The sequence below is a fragment of the Aegilops tauschii genome, chromosome 2 (genome assembly GCF_002575655.3).
Source record: "Aegilops tauschii subsp. strangulata cultivar AL8/78 chromosome 2, Aet v6.0, whole genome shotgun sequence".
Classification (NCBI taxonomy): domain Eukaryota; kingdom Viridiplantae; phylum Streptophyta; class Magnoliopsida; order Poales; family Poaceae; genus Aegilops; species Aegilops tauschii.
Window position 1 is genome coordinate 43,135,212 of NC_053036.3, and position 16,445 is coordinate 43,151,656.

Here is a 16,445-nt window from a genome sequence, read left to right on the forward strand (position 1 = left end):
GTACTCCATTAGAGTAACTTAATTCTCAATATTAACCGTTTCAGTTTCTAACAAGTTTCTTCCATGTGTTCTGAATTAAGTACAGTCAATGATCAAGTGATCTCTTCTCCAAGTTGCCTGAAATTGAATCAGTCATTTAGTTAACTTGGATTTTTTTTTTCTAAAATCTGTACATTTAGTCAAGTTTCTTCCATGTGTTCTGAATTAAGTACACTATGGGATCATTTTATTTTTCGGTACATTTGCTTGCAACTGGTTTTAGAAGTATAGCTTGTTTTCCAATTTATGCTGTTTTTTGATATTTTATGCCAATTAAGTGTATTACTTGTGATGCTGCTGCTGCTGTTGTACTACTTGTGATGATGCTGCTGCTGTACTACTTGTGATGCTGCTGCTACTTGTGATTTTGTCAAGTGATGCTGCTGCTACTTGTGATCTTCTGAAATGACCCCTTTCTCCTGAAATGTTGATTAATTTCCGTTTCAGTTGAGAATGGGGCACTCCTAGGTCAAGAAAATTAGCAAAGGTCATGCCCAATTTTCTTGACCTAGAAGGTGCCCGATTCTCAACCGAAACAAAAATTAATCAGCATGTATCTTGACATCAACCAATAGTAGTGATCTAGTGCTTTAGTGGTTGGATTAGTTTAGTATTTTTTCACACACTCAGACACCCTTGCTTGCCATGTGTGTGAGAGAGATAGTGAGAGGAGACAAGAAGAAGGGGGTTAGGAAGATGTTGCCTGCTCATCAAAGCTAACCATCTCCCCCTTTTCACCCCTTTTCCTTTCTCTTTTGTGGGTTGCAAGGAAGCTACTGGTTCCATCCCACAACACCTAGCAACAACACACTAACAGGTTCCATCCCAAAACACCTAGGCAATATCACAAACATCTCTCAATTGTTCCTTCACAATAACCATCTTTTTGGCGACATTCCTCGAGAATTAGGTTATTTGGTCAACTTAGAGATCTTGTTCCTTGACAATAACCAACTTTTTGACCAAACTTTTTTCCTATTTAGAGCGAAACATGGCCCACAACGATGACGCCGGCGGTTCGGGCGGCAAGCAATTCTGGGAGCTGTCCCAGGAGATGGAGGAAGAACCTCACCGCTATGAGGACGCCGCGGAAGACACCGATCCTGACTACACAACCCCTAGTGGCGTCGGGGATGACACCACTGATGGTGCCGCCGAGGATGCCACCACTGATGATGGCGGCGGACGCACAGATGGCAGCCAACCGAAGAGGCAACGGAAGGACCGGCGCCCGAACGTGCTCGGCACCGTCAAGGAGGAATTTACTGAAGTGAACTCCGACGGGCATCCAACGGCGCCCAAACATGTAGTCAAGGGGTACTCGGTTCAACTCGGGTGCATTCTCCGGAGCACCGTCTCGATCAACACCGAGAACCTAAGGCATAAGGACCGAGGGAATTTGCGCTGCCTCCTCTTCACGAAGTTGCACGAACGATACAAGTTCCCCAATGAGTTTGCAAACACACGCCTCTCAGGGAATAAAGTGAACAGTGCCGCCCTCACGAGGATGAGCACGGCCCTGTCTACATGGAGAAGCACGATGAAGGCAATGATTGAAAAAGGTGATAGTTATGAGAAGATCAAGGCGAAATATCCTTTGATGAGCGAAGATGGCTACAAGGAGTTCAAGATCAAGTGCGAGAGCAGCGCAACCTCCGAATCAAGTCAGTGGGGGAAAGAAATGCGGCAGTTGAACTTAGGGGTCCACCAACTCGGTCCCGACGGTTATAGAGTGGCGGAGCCTATATGGGACAAGGAGGACGCGAAGCGTGCCGAGCAAGGCCTACCGCCCCGCTTCGAGAAATTCCCTGACAAGCAGACCAGGAACTTTGTCAGGGCCCGGTACAAGGAGGACCCGGTAACAAAGGAGCTTACCACGGATCCGAAGACCAAGGCGCTTGAGAAAGTTCTGGTAAGGAATACACCCCCGCGTAATTAGCTACATATATGGTTGCATTCTAGTTAATGAAGCCAAATTTCTAAATGGTTCACATTCCTTCCGCAGGAGGCTGAAAGCAGTAGCGCGGGGTCATCTCAGAGCTCCCCTTTTGACACCCCTTTAAATAGGGCGTTGAACGTAATGAAAAACAAGGATAAGCTCAGTAAGCCGTCGTCAGCTGGTCGTGTGGCCGGCAAAGGCTTGTCCATAAAATGGTCGTCATACTATACCGCTGGTGGGCGAAAGGAGAAAAAGACCAGCTCGGAAAGCCAGTCGCGCGAGGTTCAAGAACTCAAGGCACAAGTGGCGCGGATTCCGGAGATTGTCCAAGAGCAAGTGCAACAACAACTGGGAACGACGCTCACCGCCATTGTGCCTACCTTGATTCAGGGGCTGACGACGTGGATTGCGAGCGGCCAACAGGGGCCTCCCCCGATTCCCAGCTTCACGGCCAGCAACTCGCACAACGCGCAGGCGGCACCATTGGTGTCTCCGGCGGAGGCGGTATTCGTGTCTCTGGCGCCGGCACGGGCATTGGAGCTTAATGCACCTGGGTGTACGCCGGCCGGCACCTCGCCAGCAAGCGGCCCCTCCGTCAGTTGCACGCGCACGCCCGCCGTTGGCGGTGCCTCGACATTAGCCGAGCTCGACGGCATCACGGTAACTAAGCCTCTCGGCCGATGACTTCATCTCCTTGCCTTTGACTGGGCATCCCTGACGCCCTACATGTTTTCACAGGGCGCCACCGATGTTCCTTGCACTCTCCTGCACTTCGTGGGCGGCGAGTTGGTCGATGTCGCCAAGGGCAGAATCGTTCAACCGGGCAACCGCGTGTTCCACGGTAATCCGATGCCACCCACCTTCTATAGGGTTGAACTGGTTCGGGTACTGCCAGGCTGCGACGAGTTGTTACCTCCGATTCGACCCGCTGGGGCCGACGAAGATGATGTGATGACCCTCAGCGCCTATGTAAGCTGGCCCCTGCTTTGGCCGAAGAGCCAGATTCGTTTGGGGGCGGGGGACACCACCCCACAGACAAGACCGCCAGTCGTGCCAGCGCCAAGCCATGGCAAGAACGCCACAACGCTACCAGACCTGCCGGACATCCCTATGGCACAGGATCCGAACATGCATATGGCACAGGATCCGGACGACGACGACAACGACGACGGTACATTTACCAACGTCGATAAGTACTTTGCCGAACATGGGTACGGTGACGAGTTCTGCGGGCCTCCTTCTCAAGAACCCAACCCTCAAAAAGACGACCGCGATCTAGCTGGTACGGCGGAGAAACCCAATTGCAACAGGCGTCGTCTGGCGTTCAGTTCTCAGGAGACGCCTCCAGCTGCCGCCTTCACCGAGCCTCAGATAGTTGAGGTGCCAAATATTATCAGCCCCAACACGCTCAAGAAGGCGGTCTGTGAGCAGAACTCGATCCCATTACAGCAGATCAAGAAGAAGGGACGGAAACGAAAGACTAACAAGGGCGCCAGTGCGAGCCAACCGGCACCGAGTACGATCCCTGCTCAGGACGGACCACCTTCACCTAAGGATATCTCGAGGAGGGTGCATGTGGCGGGTAGGCCGATGCTACCGACAAATATGCTCAATGCTGCAACCGGTGCTATGCGGAGTCTGCATGACAGTGTTCTTTCTTTGGAGAAGCGGCGTCTCAGAGAGAATGATGTGGCATACCCGGTTTTCGTGGCCAAGGTGCCAGAGGGCAAGGGCTTTGTGGATAGCGCCGTCGGGGGTACGATCGTCCTGCGATTTGATGACATCTTTGCTATGCTTAACCTTCATCCGCTGCACTACACCTTCGTTCGGCTGTTTTCGCTGAGTATGGAGATGCGGATCATTAGAGACAAGACCCCGGACATTGTGATAGTAGACCCCTTCTACATGAGTGCCAAGATCTTGGGCAGCGCTGGGGACCGGCAAGTCGCGAGTTCACACCTCGAAGGTGTCATTCTGGCAAACCCAAATAAGGATAACTTCCTCGTGCCTTACTTTCCCGAGTAAGTCATCTCCTAACCGCCCCGTAACATATGATTTCTTAGATTTCGATCGTTCTTTTTTTTTCTAACATTCCGTGTTCTGTGCAGTGACACACATTGCACACTCATCCTCTTAAGCCCGAAATATTCCATGGCCACGTATTTCGACCCGGACCGTGACTCCAAGATAGACTACACAAATATCAAGAAAGTTCTTGATGATGCTCTCCCCGGCTACGCCGCATCTGGAGGCACCTTTAAGAGGCCAGTTCGTAGGTACGGCAGGCACGTGTTCACCCACAATACGACGTTCCCCTGCGTCAAGCAGCCGCCTGGCGGTCAGAAGGATGCCTACTATGCCCTCCATCACATGCGGGCGATCGTGCGGGACCATAATCACCTTCTGCTACCAAATAATCTCAAAGATTGGGCCGCAAGCTTGGGGGCAATCCAGGACGCGGACATCCGACAAGAATTCTTTCGCATCCAGTCGGAGTTTGCAGAAATCATCCATCAAGATGTCCTTCATACCTCGGGGCAGTTCTACCTCAAATTTCAACCGTCCAATAGTGAGATAGACACAACGCTACAAATGCAGGCTGACAACGCCCGCGACTTCATGACCATCACGACAGACGGCGGCTTCATCCACGCTCCGGTCCCATGAGTCGAGTCGAAAGTTGTGATGCTATGTGTAGTTCTGAAACATTCATTAGCTCATGTTGTAATTAAACTGTAGTGAACTTGTATGTCTCTTTGGTTTGGACAGTCGTTCAACTTAGATGTAATCGATGCTATTTGTTAGTAGGACCATGAATCGTGCTATGGATGTCTTGTTTTTCTCTTCCGATCCTTTTGTTGCATACTTATATATTGCTTATGTATTGTCTGTTGTTTGGCTAGTGCATAGAGATGCCGTCGTATGTCGTGTACAAGGGTAAGGTTCCCGGAGTCTACGACGACTGGGAGGAGTGTCGGAGACAGGTTCACCGTTTCAGCGGTAACAGTTACAAAGGGTACACCACTAGGGCGGAGGCGGAATCTAGATACGCGCGCTATCTAGCGGGAGAGAGGAGGGAGCGTTGGAGGAACCGGATGAAGACCAGTTTCATCGCGATGATGCTCATCGTGATGACCGCATCTCTCTTCTATGTGATGGTAGTTTAGATGATCGATATCGACTTGTAATGTGAAGACAAACTCGCTACTCGCGGTCTCGAGACTTGTAATGTTCTATCTTCGTTCGGTCTTTTGAATTCGGAGACTAATATGATGAATTGTATTCGGAGACTAATCTTCTATTGTATTCGATGAATCTGCTGTTGCTGTGTCCTGCTGCTTATTTTCTGTCCAATAATATATTTTGTAATCTGTGCAAAAATCAGAAAAGAAAAAATAATAATTCCTAATATACATACTAATGGCGCATCACGCCAACGTGCGCCATTAATATGCCAAAGGATACTAATGGCGCATCCCAGAGCAGTGCGCCATTAGTATGCCAGAGGGTACTAATGGTGCATCACCCAGCAGTGCGTCATTAGTATGCCGAAGGATACTAATGGCGCGTCACACTGCAGTGCGCCATTAGTATGGCAAAGCACATGGGTATATATGGCCCCCTGGGAGGCATACTAATGGCGCACCGTGGCCTATACTAATGGCGCATTGCCCAATGCGCCATTAGAGTACCAGATACTAATGGCGCACCAGCGGTGCGCCATTAGTAAAAATTACTAGTGGCGCACCAGTAGTGCGCCATTAGTAGGCAAAACTGGTGCGCCACTAGTAAGCTTTTTTCTAGTAGTGGTCAGGTCGAGTATGCACCAAGTATCTGAGGCTGCCCACAATGCTTCTGTATTGTGTTGCATCGACTGCCTCTGCCTGACTTGACTTACTTAGTTTCAGTCTAGCCTCCAGTGGTATATGAGTTGGGTTGCAATCTGCCATCCCAATCTTCTCTAGTATCCGGGCTGCATATGCCGACTGACACAAAGTGATGCCTTGCTCTGTTTGCTTCACTTCGATTCCCAGGTAATAAGTCAGCAAGCCCAAATCGCTCATACTGAACTTGGATCTCATCTGCCTCTTGAAGTCTGCAATTACCCGATCACTTCCTCCAGTTATCATAAGATCATCCACATACACACCCACAATGAGGGCTGTGTTCTCCACCTCCTTCCTATACAAGCCAAATTCAGAGGGGCGTCACTCGAAACCGAGGTCACACAGAGTTGAGTCCAGTTTTAAATTCCAGGCCCTTGGAGCCTGATGGAGACCATATAGTGCTTTGCTTAGTTTGTACACCTTGCTCTCACTGCCAGTACGCTCAAAAGCAGGCGGTTGACATACGTACACCTCCTCTGACAGATCTCCATTGAGGAATGCTGACTTCACATCCATATGATGCATCTTTCAGTCAAACTGTGCAGCAAGAGCAACTAATAGTCTTACTGATTCCATGCGGGCTACAGGAGCAAAAACTTCCTCAAAATCAATTCCTGGTCGTTGTACATACCCTTTGGCAACGAGTGTCGCCTTGTACTTCACCACAGCATCATTTGGGTCTTTCTTAATTTTATAGACCCATTTGAGACCAATTGGCATGTGCCCCTTTGGAAGTTCACACAACTCCCAAGTTCTGTTGGACTCTACTGACCTCAATTCTTCTTTCATAGCTTTTTCCCAACATGTTTCTTTCAACTCTTCACGATGGTCTGCTGGCTCCTGCAACGCATACAGACACAAGCCTGCATGAGCAGTTTTGATCAGCTCAGTTTCATCATAAATTTCTTCCAGAAAACGCTTGCCCTGCGGTCCTTGGGAGGGTTCTGACCATGGCGTTCCTGGTGTCGCTTGTGCAGGTCCGGGTGTCACCGGTGTGGCGCTGAGATCACAGGGGATAGCCACTCCAGCTCCCACACAACGAGTCTTCGGATGCTGTTGTGGTGCTGCCACGGAAACAAAACTCACCGTCATGTCAGCGGTTTTTGCTGCCATAGCAGGGGTTTTTGGCCCGTCCGCTGGAGTGGAATTTGGTGCCATGGCAGCCCTTTCAACTGGACCCTCTTCACACTCTGCTTTGTCTGTATCCGTCTGATCGGGATAACTGACCACAAAAGACTCTTGAGGGTTGTCGGCCACTGATCGCAGTGTACCCCAGTCCCAACATCTATCCTCCTCGAACACGACATCTCGGGTTACGACCAATTTCCGGCCAACTGGATCAAACATTCGATATGCCTTTGAACATGTCTCATACCCAATGAATATCATTTGTCGGCTTCTGTCAAACATCTTACTTTGCCCTGGTCCAACTAATTTCACATGTGCTACACACCCAAAGGTGCGGAGATGCTGAACCGAGGGCTTCTTGTCATGCCAGGCCTGATAAGGGGTCATGCCTCGGACGCTCTTCGTAGGCGATCTGTTGAGCAGGTATACTGCTGTGGTCACTGCTTCTCCCTAGAACCTTGCGGGCACCCCCATGCTCTTTAAGAGGCTTCTAGCCATTCCAACCACCGTCTGGTTTCTCCTTTCCACCACTCCGTTCTGTTGTGGAGTGTAGGGTGTAGTGAGGAAATGCTTGACCCCATGATCATTGCAGTGCTTTGCAAATTCATTTGACGTAAACTCGCCACCCCTGTCTGTCCGTATGGCCTTCAGTTTCAGACTTATCTCATTTTCAGCAGCACTCTGAAATTTCTGAATCGCCTCAAGGGCTTCGTCTTTGCTCCTCAAGAGAACAATCCACATGTACCTTGAGAAATCATCAACTAACAGGAGAAAATACCTTTTCCCGCCTGGGGTTTCTGGTGATATCGGGCCACAAAGATCTCCATGGACCAGCTGCAGGTTCTGTGTGGCACGATACGTTGCTTGTGCTGGGAAAGGTAACCGGCGCTGCTTTGCTATCATGCACCCATCACAAATCTGCTGAATATGCTCAATGTGTGGCATACCTTCAACCATACTTTCTGCAGCAAAGGCCCTCAGCGAGCGAAAGTTTACGTGTCCGAACCTCATATGCCAAAGCCACGCATCCTCCTTTGCGTGCGCGAGCAAACACACCGGTTTTGATGGCTGAATGTTCAGGATATACATCCTGTTCTTGGTGCGATTCACTCGTGCGAGTACATTCCTTTGCTTGTCCCACACTGTCATGACACCATCTTCACTAGCATATTTACATCCATTTTCATCCAACTGACCCAAACTTATGATGTTGTTTTTCAGCTGAGGAATGCAGTACACGTCAGTCAGGACTCGGTGCTCACCCGTGTAACATTCTATGAGAACTGAACCTCGTCCGCAGATCTCCACTGCCGAGCCATCGCCAAATCTCACCCTGCCTTTCACTACCTCATCAAGCTTTGCAAATTTCTCACGGTAGCCAGTCATATGATTGCTAGCCCCAGTGTCCAAGTACCAGGTGATGTCCTGACTACCACTGAGCTTGGGCAGAACCTTCTCTTCATTTAGAAACACATGCTCTATTGGGGTATGCTCAGCTGACATCAGTTCACATGCCTCGAGCATCAACAGTCCCGGTTCATCAACATCCTCCGCTTGCGCAAGATTTTCTCGCTCACGCTTAGGCTCTGGACAGTCAGACTTGAAATGCCCCATCTCATTGCAGTTAAAACAGCGGATCTTTGAGATATCAAACTTACAGTGCTTCTTTTGCTTGTATCCGTCCTTGCCGTCGCCGCTCGCGGCCTGAGCACAATCACCGCGTCCACCACGGCCACCGCCGCGCCCTCGACCGCCTCCGTGGCCACGCCCAGCGCCGCTGCTCCCGGCACCTGAAGATCCCTTGTTGCCCTTCATGAGCTGCTCCAACGCCTGAGTAACAAGCATGAGCTGCTCCCTACCGCCACCGCCCGATTGACGACGCCGGCCGCGCGGGTTTTCTTCAAATGCTGCAAGACGCCCGACCGCCTCTGCCACTGTCATGGTAGACAGATCGCCCCACTGTTCTATCGTGTTGACGATGTCACTGAATCGGCTCGGGACGGCGTTGAAGAGGATCTCAATGATGGCCTCGTCCTTCACTATCTCGCCCAACGACCGTATCTCGCCGACGAGCGTCATGAGCTTCTGTGCGAAGGCGCTGACAGACTCGCTGTCCGCCATCTCCATGCGATCGAGCTGGCGCTTGAGCTGCTTCACATGCGCCTTCTGGACGCGATCTTCACCGACGCGCATGCGCCGGATGGCCTCCCATGCCTCATGGGCAGTCTCGCAGTTGGCCAATGCCATCATCACCGCGTCTGGGACGGACTGGGAGAGAGCGGCGAACGCCTCATCATCCTTGCCTTGGTCGAACTCCGCAGTGCCCTCTAACGCCGACCAGACACCGAACGGGCGAAGCGGCACTCTCATCTTCACGGCCCACAGGCCATAGTTGGAGTCGTTGAGCATCGGGTATTGGATCGGAACGCCGCCGGTCCTCGTCGGCGTGCGCGGCACGATCGCCGTGCCCTCGTCACTAGTCCTCTTGGGCGGCGGCGTGTACTTTTCGCCGCTGCCGCTTGACTGGTTCTTCTTTGGCGACTCGTCACCCATCGCCGTTCACCGCCGCCACAGCTCCTCCTATCTCCGCCGCCGTGCTCCGCCTCCGTGAACTCTAGCTCTGGTGCCAAATGTCAGATCGGAACACTCTCAGGATCCTACACACACGAGGTGGACACACGGTGGAAGATTGCAGGGAAGAGACAGCACACACACGAACGCAGATGAAGCAGTTTTGCGACGCGTAATCTCTGCGTCTTTTCTGGCTTTCCTTTTATTCCTTCCTAACAGAATTGCTGGTCACGATCCAATCATGCCGCGCCATCCCACGGACAGATCGTGGCCTGTTACTACACGATTACACAACAACAGAATAAGTAAAACTAGGACCTATTCAGCCGCAACGCAAACGCAGTGCGCTTCTGGCATTATTTCACTTCCTTCAGAAAATAGACTAACTGAAAGTGTTTCCTACTGAACCAAGTTTAACACAATAGTTTACAGTATATCTCACACCGAACACAAGTTTACGAAGGGCTTCAGAAGCTACGGCTACACCTCGAAGCTTCCTCGAACCGAAGACGCAACGCGTCACTATTCAAAAGGAAAGGAGCGAGGCTGAATGAATCCATCCATGTCTCCTACTAATCTGCCTGCATATATAAATCTTCCAAAACCTGATATAAAGTGCCATCGCATCGCATCGCATCGTACTATAGAATACGTACGCCGCCGTCGACTGCGTTCCCATCCCATCGATCTAGAGAGATGTCGCCGTGCTACGCGCCCGTGCCCTCGGATGACCTGCCACGGCAACACGCGGATGCCTCCGCGTCCACCGTCGCCGCCACGGCCGTCGGCACCGGGCACCACATCCTCAGGGTCGAGGGCTACTCGCACCTCAAGACCATGCACGGCGGCTACCTGGAGTCCACCGCGTTCATGGCGGCGGGCCACGCCTGGCGGGTCTGCTGCTACCTCAATGGGGCGCGCCCGCAGGACGCCGGCTTCGTTTCGGTGTTCCTCAGGCGCGACGACGCGACGCCGATGCCGACCAGAGGGTCGTCCACGCCGAGTACGAGTTCGCTCTGGTGCACCACCAAGGGACGCTGGTAAAGTGGCCGTCGCACTGCGAACACGGGACCGCCTCCGCCTTCGACAAGGGCAACTCCTGGGGCTGCCCGTTCTTCATCGCCACGGAGGAGCTGAAGCGTTCCAGGTTCCTCAAGGACGACTGCTTCGCCGTCCGGTGCAAGGTCACCGTCGTTCAGGTCCAGGAGTGGGCCGTCCAAGAGGACCCGAGGCCTGCTGAGACTGAGACCACCCCTTGGAAGGCTTTTGCTAGGTTCTGCGGTTCCATCTGTGGATAGATAGATGTGCTCGTTGCAATATTCTTGGCTCTTGCATGTTTGGGGAAAACTGTAATGCGTTACTAATTTTTCTTGTTTCATGTTTACCAGTGTTTCTTACAATACCTTTTGCTCATCTTCAGAGAAAAAAATATATTATGTGTTTACTAGTTCTTGTTTTTTTACTAGTTCTGCGGTTCCATCTGTGGTTAAATGTGCTCGTTGCAATATCTTTGGCTATGTTTGGAAAAAATGTGTAATGTGTTATTCGTTCTTCTTGTTTCATGTTTACCAGTGTTTCTTACAATGTTTTTTGCTCATATTCAGAGAAAAATATTACTATGTGTTTACTACGTAGTTTTTTTGTTTTTTTTACTGAAATGTCTAGATTATAAATATATATTTTTAGAGAAAAGGACGGAGCCTGACTTTATAAATAAAGCCACCAGGCAAAGTCAAGACAAACCACACAAACCAACGACCGCAACAAAAGCAAAGTATCGGCGCCACAACGAACAAAGGTTTAATTTACATGGCTCCCAGGCGAGTACACGGCACGCAGGCCGGAGACTCAAGGACGACGAGAGCAGGGCCAACAACTCCTAACTGCCGGCTTGAGCTCGAGGAAGGGAGGTAGATGTCCGAGCAATGGTGATTGTTGTCTCGGCCACCGCAGCATCTCCTCCAAGGCAACTGTCCCGAGCGATCAATCTCTAATGCTTGATTAATACGGTCCATGATTCCCAATGCCTTCCATACTAGTCGAGCCCTCCTACATTTGAATAGTAGGTGTCAGATATCCTCAGTTCCAAGTGTGGTGGTACCTTGATTTGCCGGTTAGCCAACACTCCCATCCCTGGAATAACACCTCGAAGCGCCCTCCACGTAACGTATATATCTTGATCTTACTCAGAAGTCGTAGTTTCCAGATAATAGACCAAACTGGATTGTTACTTGATGGGCCAACGGTGTTTGCCGTACGAGCTCCAAACTTGTACTTTTGGTCTAAGAGTGGAGTGGAATATACAACTAGTGAGGCACAAATGCAATTAAAAAGATCATTTACTTTCAGAATCTTCCATGTCAAGATGAGCTCATTTACACTCGGACATGAATAGTAAATTACAATAGATAAATAAAAACTGAAATTTTTAGGCATCCAAGATGCTCATGTGCACAAGGTTCGTGCAAATATTCATGGTGTTTGGACATCAGAGGAGCTCATGTAAAAAAAACAATTTTTATGTGTGTGAGAAACTTTGAAAAAAAAACTGTTTGAAGCGGATGTTCCCTTCGCGCAACCGTGGCGTCCAGATCGGATGCCACATGAAGGAGGAGCCGGCGCCGCCGCCGTGCCATGTCTGGCGCGGCAAGGCAGTGAAGGACTAAGTGCCCCTGGCGATCGTGAAGTCGTGGGGGCGCCTCCTCTACTTGGTGGCACCAGCGACGACGGCCCCTTGTCGCGGAGCATCGTCTCGGTGGAGGAGAAGGGAACCAGGGAGGTGGCGCGTAGGAAGCAACGTAATGCGGCGCACCGAGCAGTGTTGACAAAGTCCGACGTCGTGACGGCCTCGGTCCTCATGAAGGCCTAGGGCCGCGATCAATCGGTGACCATCGCGGAGAGGTCTGAGTGGCGACAGTGCCACCTTGACGGAAAGCTCGCCAGGATCGGGAGGAGTCGCCGCTCAGTGAGACCTCCGCTACAACCGGCAGGGGCAAGGGCATGGTTCCCCGGTCAGGGTCGGCATTGGCTGAGGCAGCCCTCCGCACGGCACTGGACGTAGCAAAGCGGCTCCTCCGCGAGCGTCTCACGGCGGATGGGCAGGTTACCGTGCCCCTGCGCCCTTCCACCGCTGAAAGGACCACTCCGACGACACGGCCGGCGATGGAGGTGCCACCGGCCATCACGGCCAGCCGTACAAGGCCACCCTCCGCTGCATGTTAATTTAGCCTCTTTTAGGTTTTATAATTGAAAGGACGAAATATCGCACGATTTATGTGAAATATATCAAACTTTCATCGCGTTTGCATGAATTATGTTAGAATATATTTTTATTATGGATGGAGGTTTTGTAAGTGTTGAATAGCCGGACGTGTCGGCAAACAAATATTATTATGTTGGTTTTAGGGCCGTGCCTGAGTAGGGGCCGCGACCCACGATGTACTAAGGCCCACGACCTACTCCAATTCTACGCAGAGACAGAGTCATACATACAAGAAACCTAGAGGCAGGGCGCGCATTATAAATATTCCAAGCCCAGGTAGAGTCTCGTCGCATCGATCGTAAGATTTGTTCGCCACCGTCGACTGCGTTTCCATCATCAATCTAGCGGAAGAGATGCCGTCGTGTCTGCCCTACTACGCGCCCGTGTCCTCCGATGAACCTGAGGAGTCCTCCGTGTCCACCGTCGTCGCCACGGCGGTCGGCACCGGGCACCACACGCTCAGGGTCCAGGGCTACTCGCGACTCAAGACCATGCACGGCGGTAACGGCACCTACGTGGAGTCCAGCGCGTTCAAGGCAGCAGGCCACACCTGGAGGATCTATTGCTACCTCGACGGGAAGGGCCCGGAGGACGCCGGCTTCGTCTCGCTATTCCTCATGTGCGACCCCGCTGATACCTCCACCGGCAACGCCCTCGCCACCGATGCCACCACCGGCAACGCCCCCGCCCCCGATGCCTACACCGACAACGCCCCCGCCGCCGCTGAGAGCGTCGTCCACGCCGAGTATGAGTTCGCCCTGGTGCACCACCGAGGCACGCTGATAAAGTGGCCGTCGCGCAGCGTGCGCGGGAGCGCCTCCGCCTTTTGCTCAAGCAAGATGTGGGGCTTCCTGCGGTTCATCAGCAAGGAGGACCTGGAGGGCTCCAGGTTCCTCAAGGACGACTGCTTTGCCGTCAGGTGCAAGGTCACCGTCCTCCAGGAGTTGGCCATCAAGGAAGAGGACGCGAGGCCCCTTGGCCCTGGGAAGGCGTTTGCTAGGTTTCTATGTAGTTCCATCCGTGGATAGATGCGCTTCTCGCAATATTTTTGGCTCTTGCGTGTTCGGAGAAACTTGTTATACGTTTACTATTTCTTCTTCTCGTTTCATGTGTACCCGTATCTTTTTTTTAGGAAGTATGCTTGTATTCAAGTCATAAATTAATACAAAGTTCTTGATCCATACAAGCACACCCTAACCCATGCATAAATAACCAAATAACAAAGAGCATCCTAAAACAATGAGTAAAACACGAAGATCTCTGAAGCTCTGTGTCATCATCTATAAACCTTGCGAGAAGACCCCTGCAACACAACCATCTAAAATCAGACGTAAGCAGGTAATAAACTTCAACCACGGTATAATTGTCGCCACGCTTCTCCCCTTTTTCTTCGCTCCCGCGTCGAAAAGACAAGGACACACATATGCATCCAACACGCCTGCACCAGCATTCTCCATATGTGCCCCTTCCGGTTGGAAGAGAACTAGGATCCGGTCGGGCGCCGCGGTCGGGCCAACTACCCGAGCAAAGCAGGATATCCCTCCAGCAGCAGCACAAAGAAGAAGGAAGAAACACAGCAGGAAATCATAGTTTACATGAAATTCAGAAAACTAAGTGACGTTTAGATCAATAGGGCATTGATACAAAATGTAATGTAATTAACATGCAAACTCACTTCAAAATCATCGAGATGCTTTGTAGCATCAATGGAGATGTTTGCCACAATTGTATTTGAAGCTTTCCTCAACCACTTAAGTATTCGACTCTCAGTTGATGCTGGATAAGAAGTTCAGGGAATAAGATATCATCATGAATATTTAGTAACTTGACTTCAATAAATCCTGCATTTGTCATTTATTAATCCAATTAATGCATACAATATACATGTTGGTGAATTGTTTTGATTGCTAAAAGAAGTATCGCATATATCTCCGAATCAGTAACATAAATTGTACTATTATTAAATTAGCGCAGCTAAAAAATAGATTAAATTATATGCATGAAAATGCTAATGGTTTAAATTCTCTAGCTTCTGTTGTTGAGATAATATCTCTGTTCTCTTTACTGTTGAAGCTTCTTCATGATACACGAGATAAACCTGTATCTAAAGAAACTGAGTTGGGATCTCTTTTGGTCTGGCATCGATTGGAGGAAATGACTGGAGCATGAATTAGTTGAGGAGATAGCAACCCTTTTTGCGAGGGAGGGGACAGAAAACCTTGACACAACAAGGATCTCATGATTGTTATTGGCTAACTTCAAAGTTCAAAGAAAGTGCCGAGAGCTTCAGATTCTCCAATCATAATTAAGAAGCATTGTTGCTATACACACATATACCCTTGTCACAGACATGCCACCCTTATTCCTTCAATACCACATTATGCCATGATATCAAGCATCTGACTTAAAATCAGTAAACTCATGTGGGAGTTATTTCGCAAACAGTGTGAGATTTGAGTTTTACTCAGAGATGAAAACATTCTGGACCAGTTGGATTGATTGGAGGCCTATTGATGACACCGACTGCTCCTTTTACCGTAGTATCAACAAAATCGCATGTCACTTTATAAGTGATCTGCCTTGCAATATCCTAAAATATCCAGTCTATAGCTGACAAAGAGTGAATGCCATACACCAACAACCATGATCAGGAAGGTAAACAGAAGCAACAACAATCAAAAATCCTGACATTACCTACTGCCCCAACAATTTATCTTCATGTGGGATCCATAACATAGAGGAGAGACGAGCGGCGAGTTGTACATGAGGCGTGCATGCGACCAAGGGCACGCACAAACGGATCAACTGGCGACACCTCTGCTGCTCATGCAGCATGTGTCCATTTCAGCATCCATCTTCTTCACGGCATCAAAGACGAGAACGAGAGAGGTGGCCGCTTGGCCAGCGAGCCAGCCACCGCACCCTTCACCGACCTGGCTCGACCTCGTCCTCCACCACATCCTCATCAGCGGCGCCTTCCCCTCCCTGACCCAACACCAGCATCCCCGCCGACCCGTCCCTAGACGGCGACGGTGACTCCGGCGGCTCTTAGTACATCTGTTCCACCCAAAATGGGAATGGGCACTAGGGTTATACACTTATAATCATGGCATGTGTGCCCCGTTGGCACCGGATCTCCTCCACCCAACTTCCTTCCGGTGGCAGCTGCAAGCCACATGCTCCTTCTTCAGAGGAGGAGAAGAAGAGTGGACGATGCAGGGTTTGAGCTCGGCTAGGAGAGAGGAACGGGTAGGAGAATGTGCCGGAGAAGTAGCGGAGGAAGAGGCGGCGGCGCAGAAATGCGAGAGATCAATGCGGATGCGTACGCGGGGATGGTTGCATGATAGAGGCGAAATAGGAAGAGATGAGGTTTGCTTCTTGTGGAAGGGAAAGCAGGGGAGGTGTTATCTGGACACCAACGAATTGTTTCCTTCTCTGGCGTGGATGTAGCGACAACGAATCGGAACAACCAATCAAAACACGCACTACACAACAGCCAAAGGACCAATCGCAACTCGAGCCGGATAAACTGTTCCTAAGCCAATGTGGCTAGCACGGCCATATCACGCATCTTATTGTGTTTGATTGCAATGCATTACTAATTCTTCTTGTTTCATGT

The 16,445-nt window shown here is 50.5% G+C and overlaps 2 protein-coding genes across 2 annotated transcripts; both read left to right on the top strand.

The window, feature by feature from the left end:
• Positions 1–10,260: 10,260 nt before the first annotated feature.
• On the top strand, positions 10,261–10,862 carry LOC109734973 (BTB/POZ and MATH domain-containing protein 3-like). Its single transcript, XM_020294161.1, has 2 exons — positions 10,261–10,458; positions 10,521–10,862. Exons 1-2 carry the CDS (start codon positions 10,261–10,263, stop codon positions 10,860–10,862), a joined length of 540 nt encoding a protein of 179 aa, XP_020149750.1.
• A 2,317-nt stretch (positions 10,863–13,179) lies between these two features.
• LOC109734972 (BTB/POZ and MATH domain-containing protein 3-like) lies at positions 13,180–13,854 on the top strand. Its single transcript, XM_020294160.1, has one exon. It carries the CDS (start codon positions 13,180–13,182, stop codon positions 13,852–13,854), a length of 675 nt encoding a protein of 224 aa, XP_020149749.1.
• The last annotated feature ends 2,591 nt before the right edge of the window (positions 13,855–16,445 follow it).

Coding starts and splice junctions, on each gene's coding strand:
- LOC109734973 (XM_020294161.1), top strand. CDS start 10,261: ATGTCGCCGTGCTACGCGCCCGTGCCCTCGGATGACCTGCCACGGCAA. Junction 10,459..10,520: donor CGGCGGGCCACGCCTGGCGG/GTCTGCTGCTAC, acceptor GGTGTTCCTCAG/GCGCGACGACGCGACGCCGA.
- LOC109734972 (XM_020294160.1), top strand. CDS start 13,180: ATGCCGTCGTGTCTGCCCTACTACGCGCCCGTGTCCTCCGATGAACCT.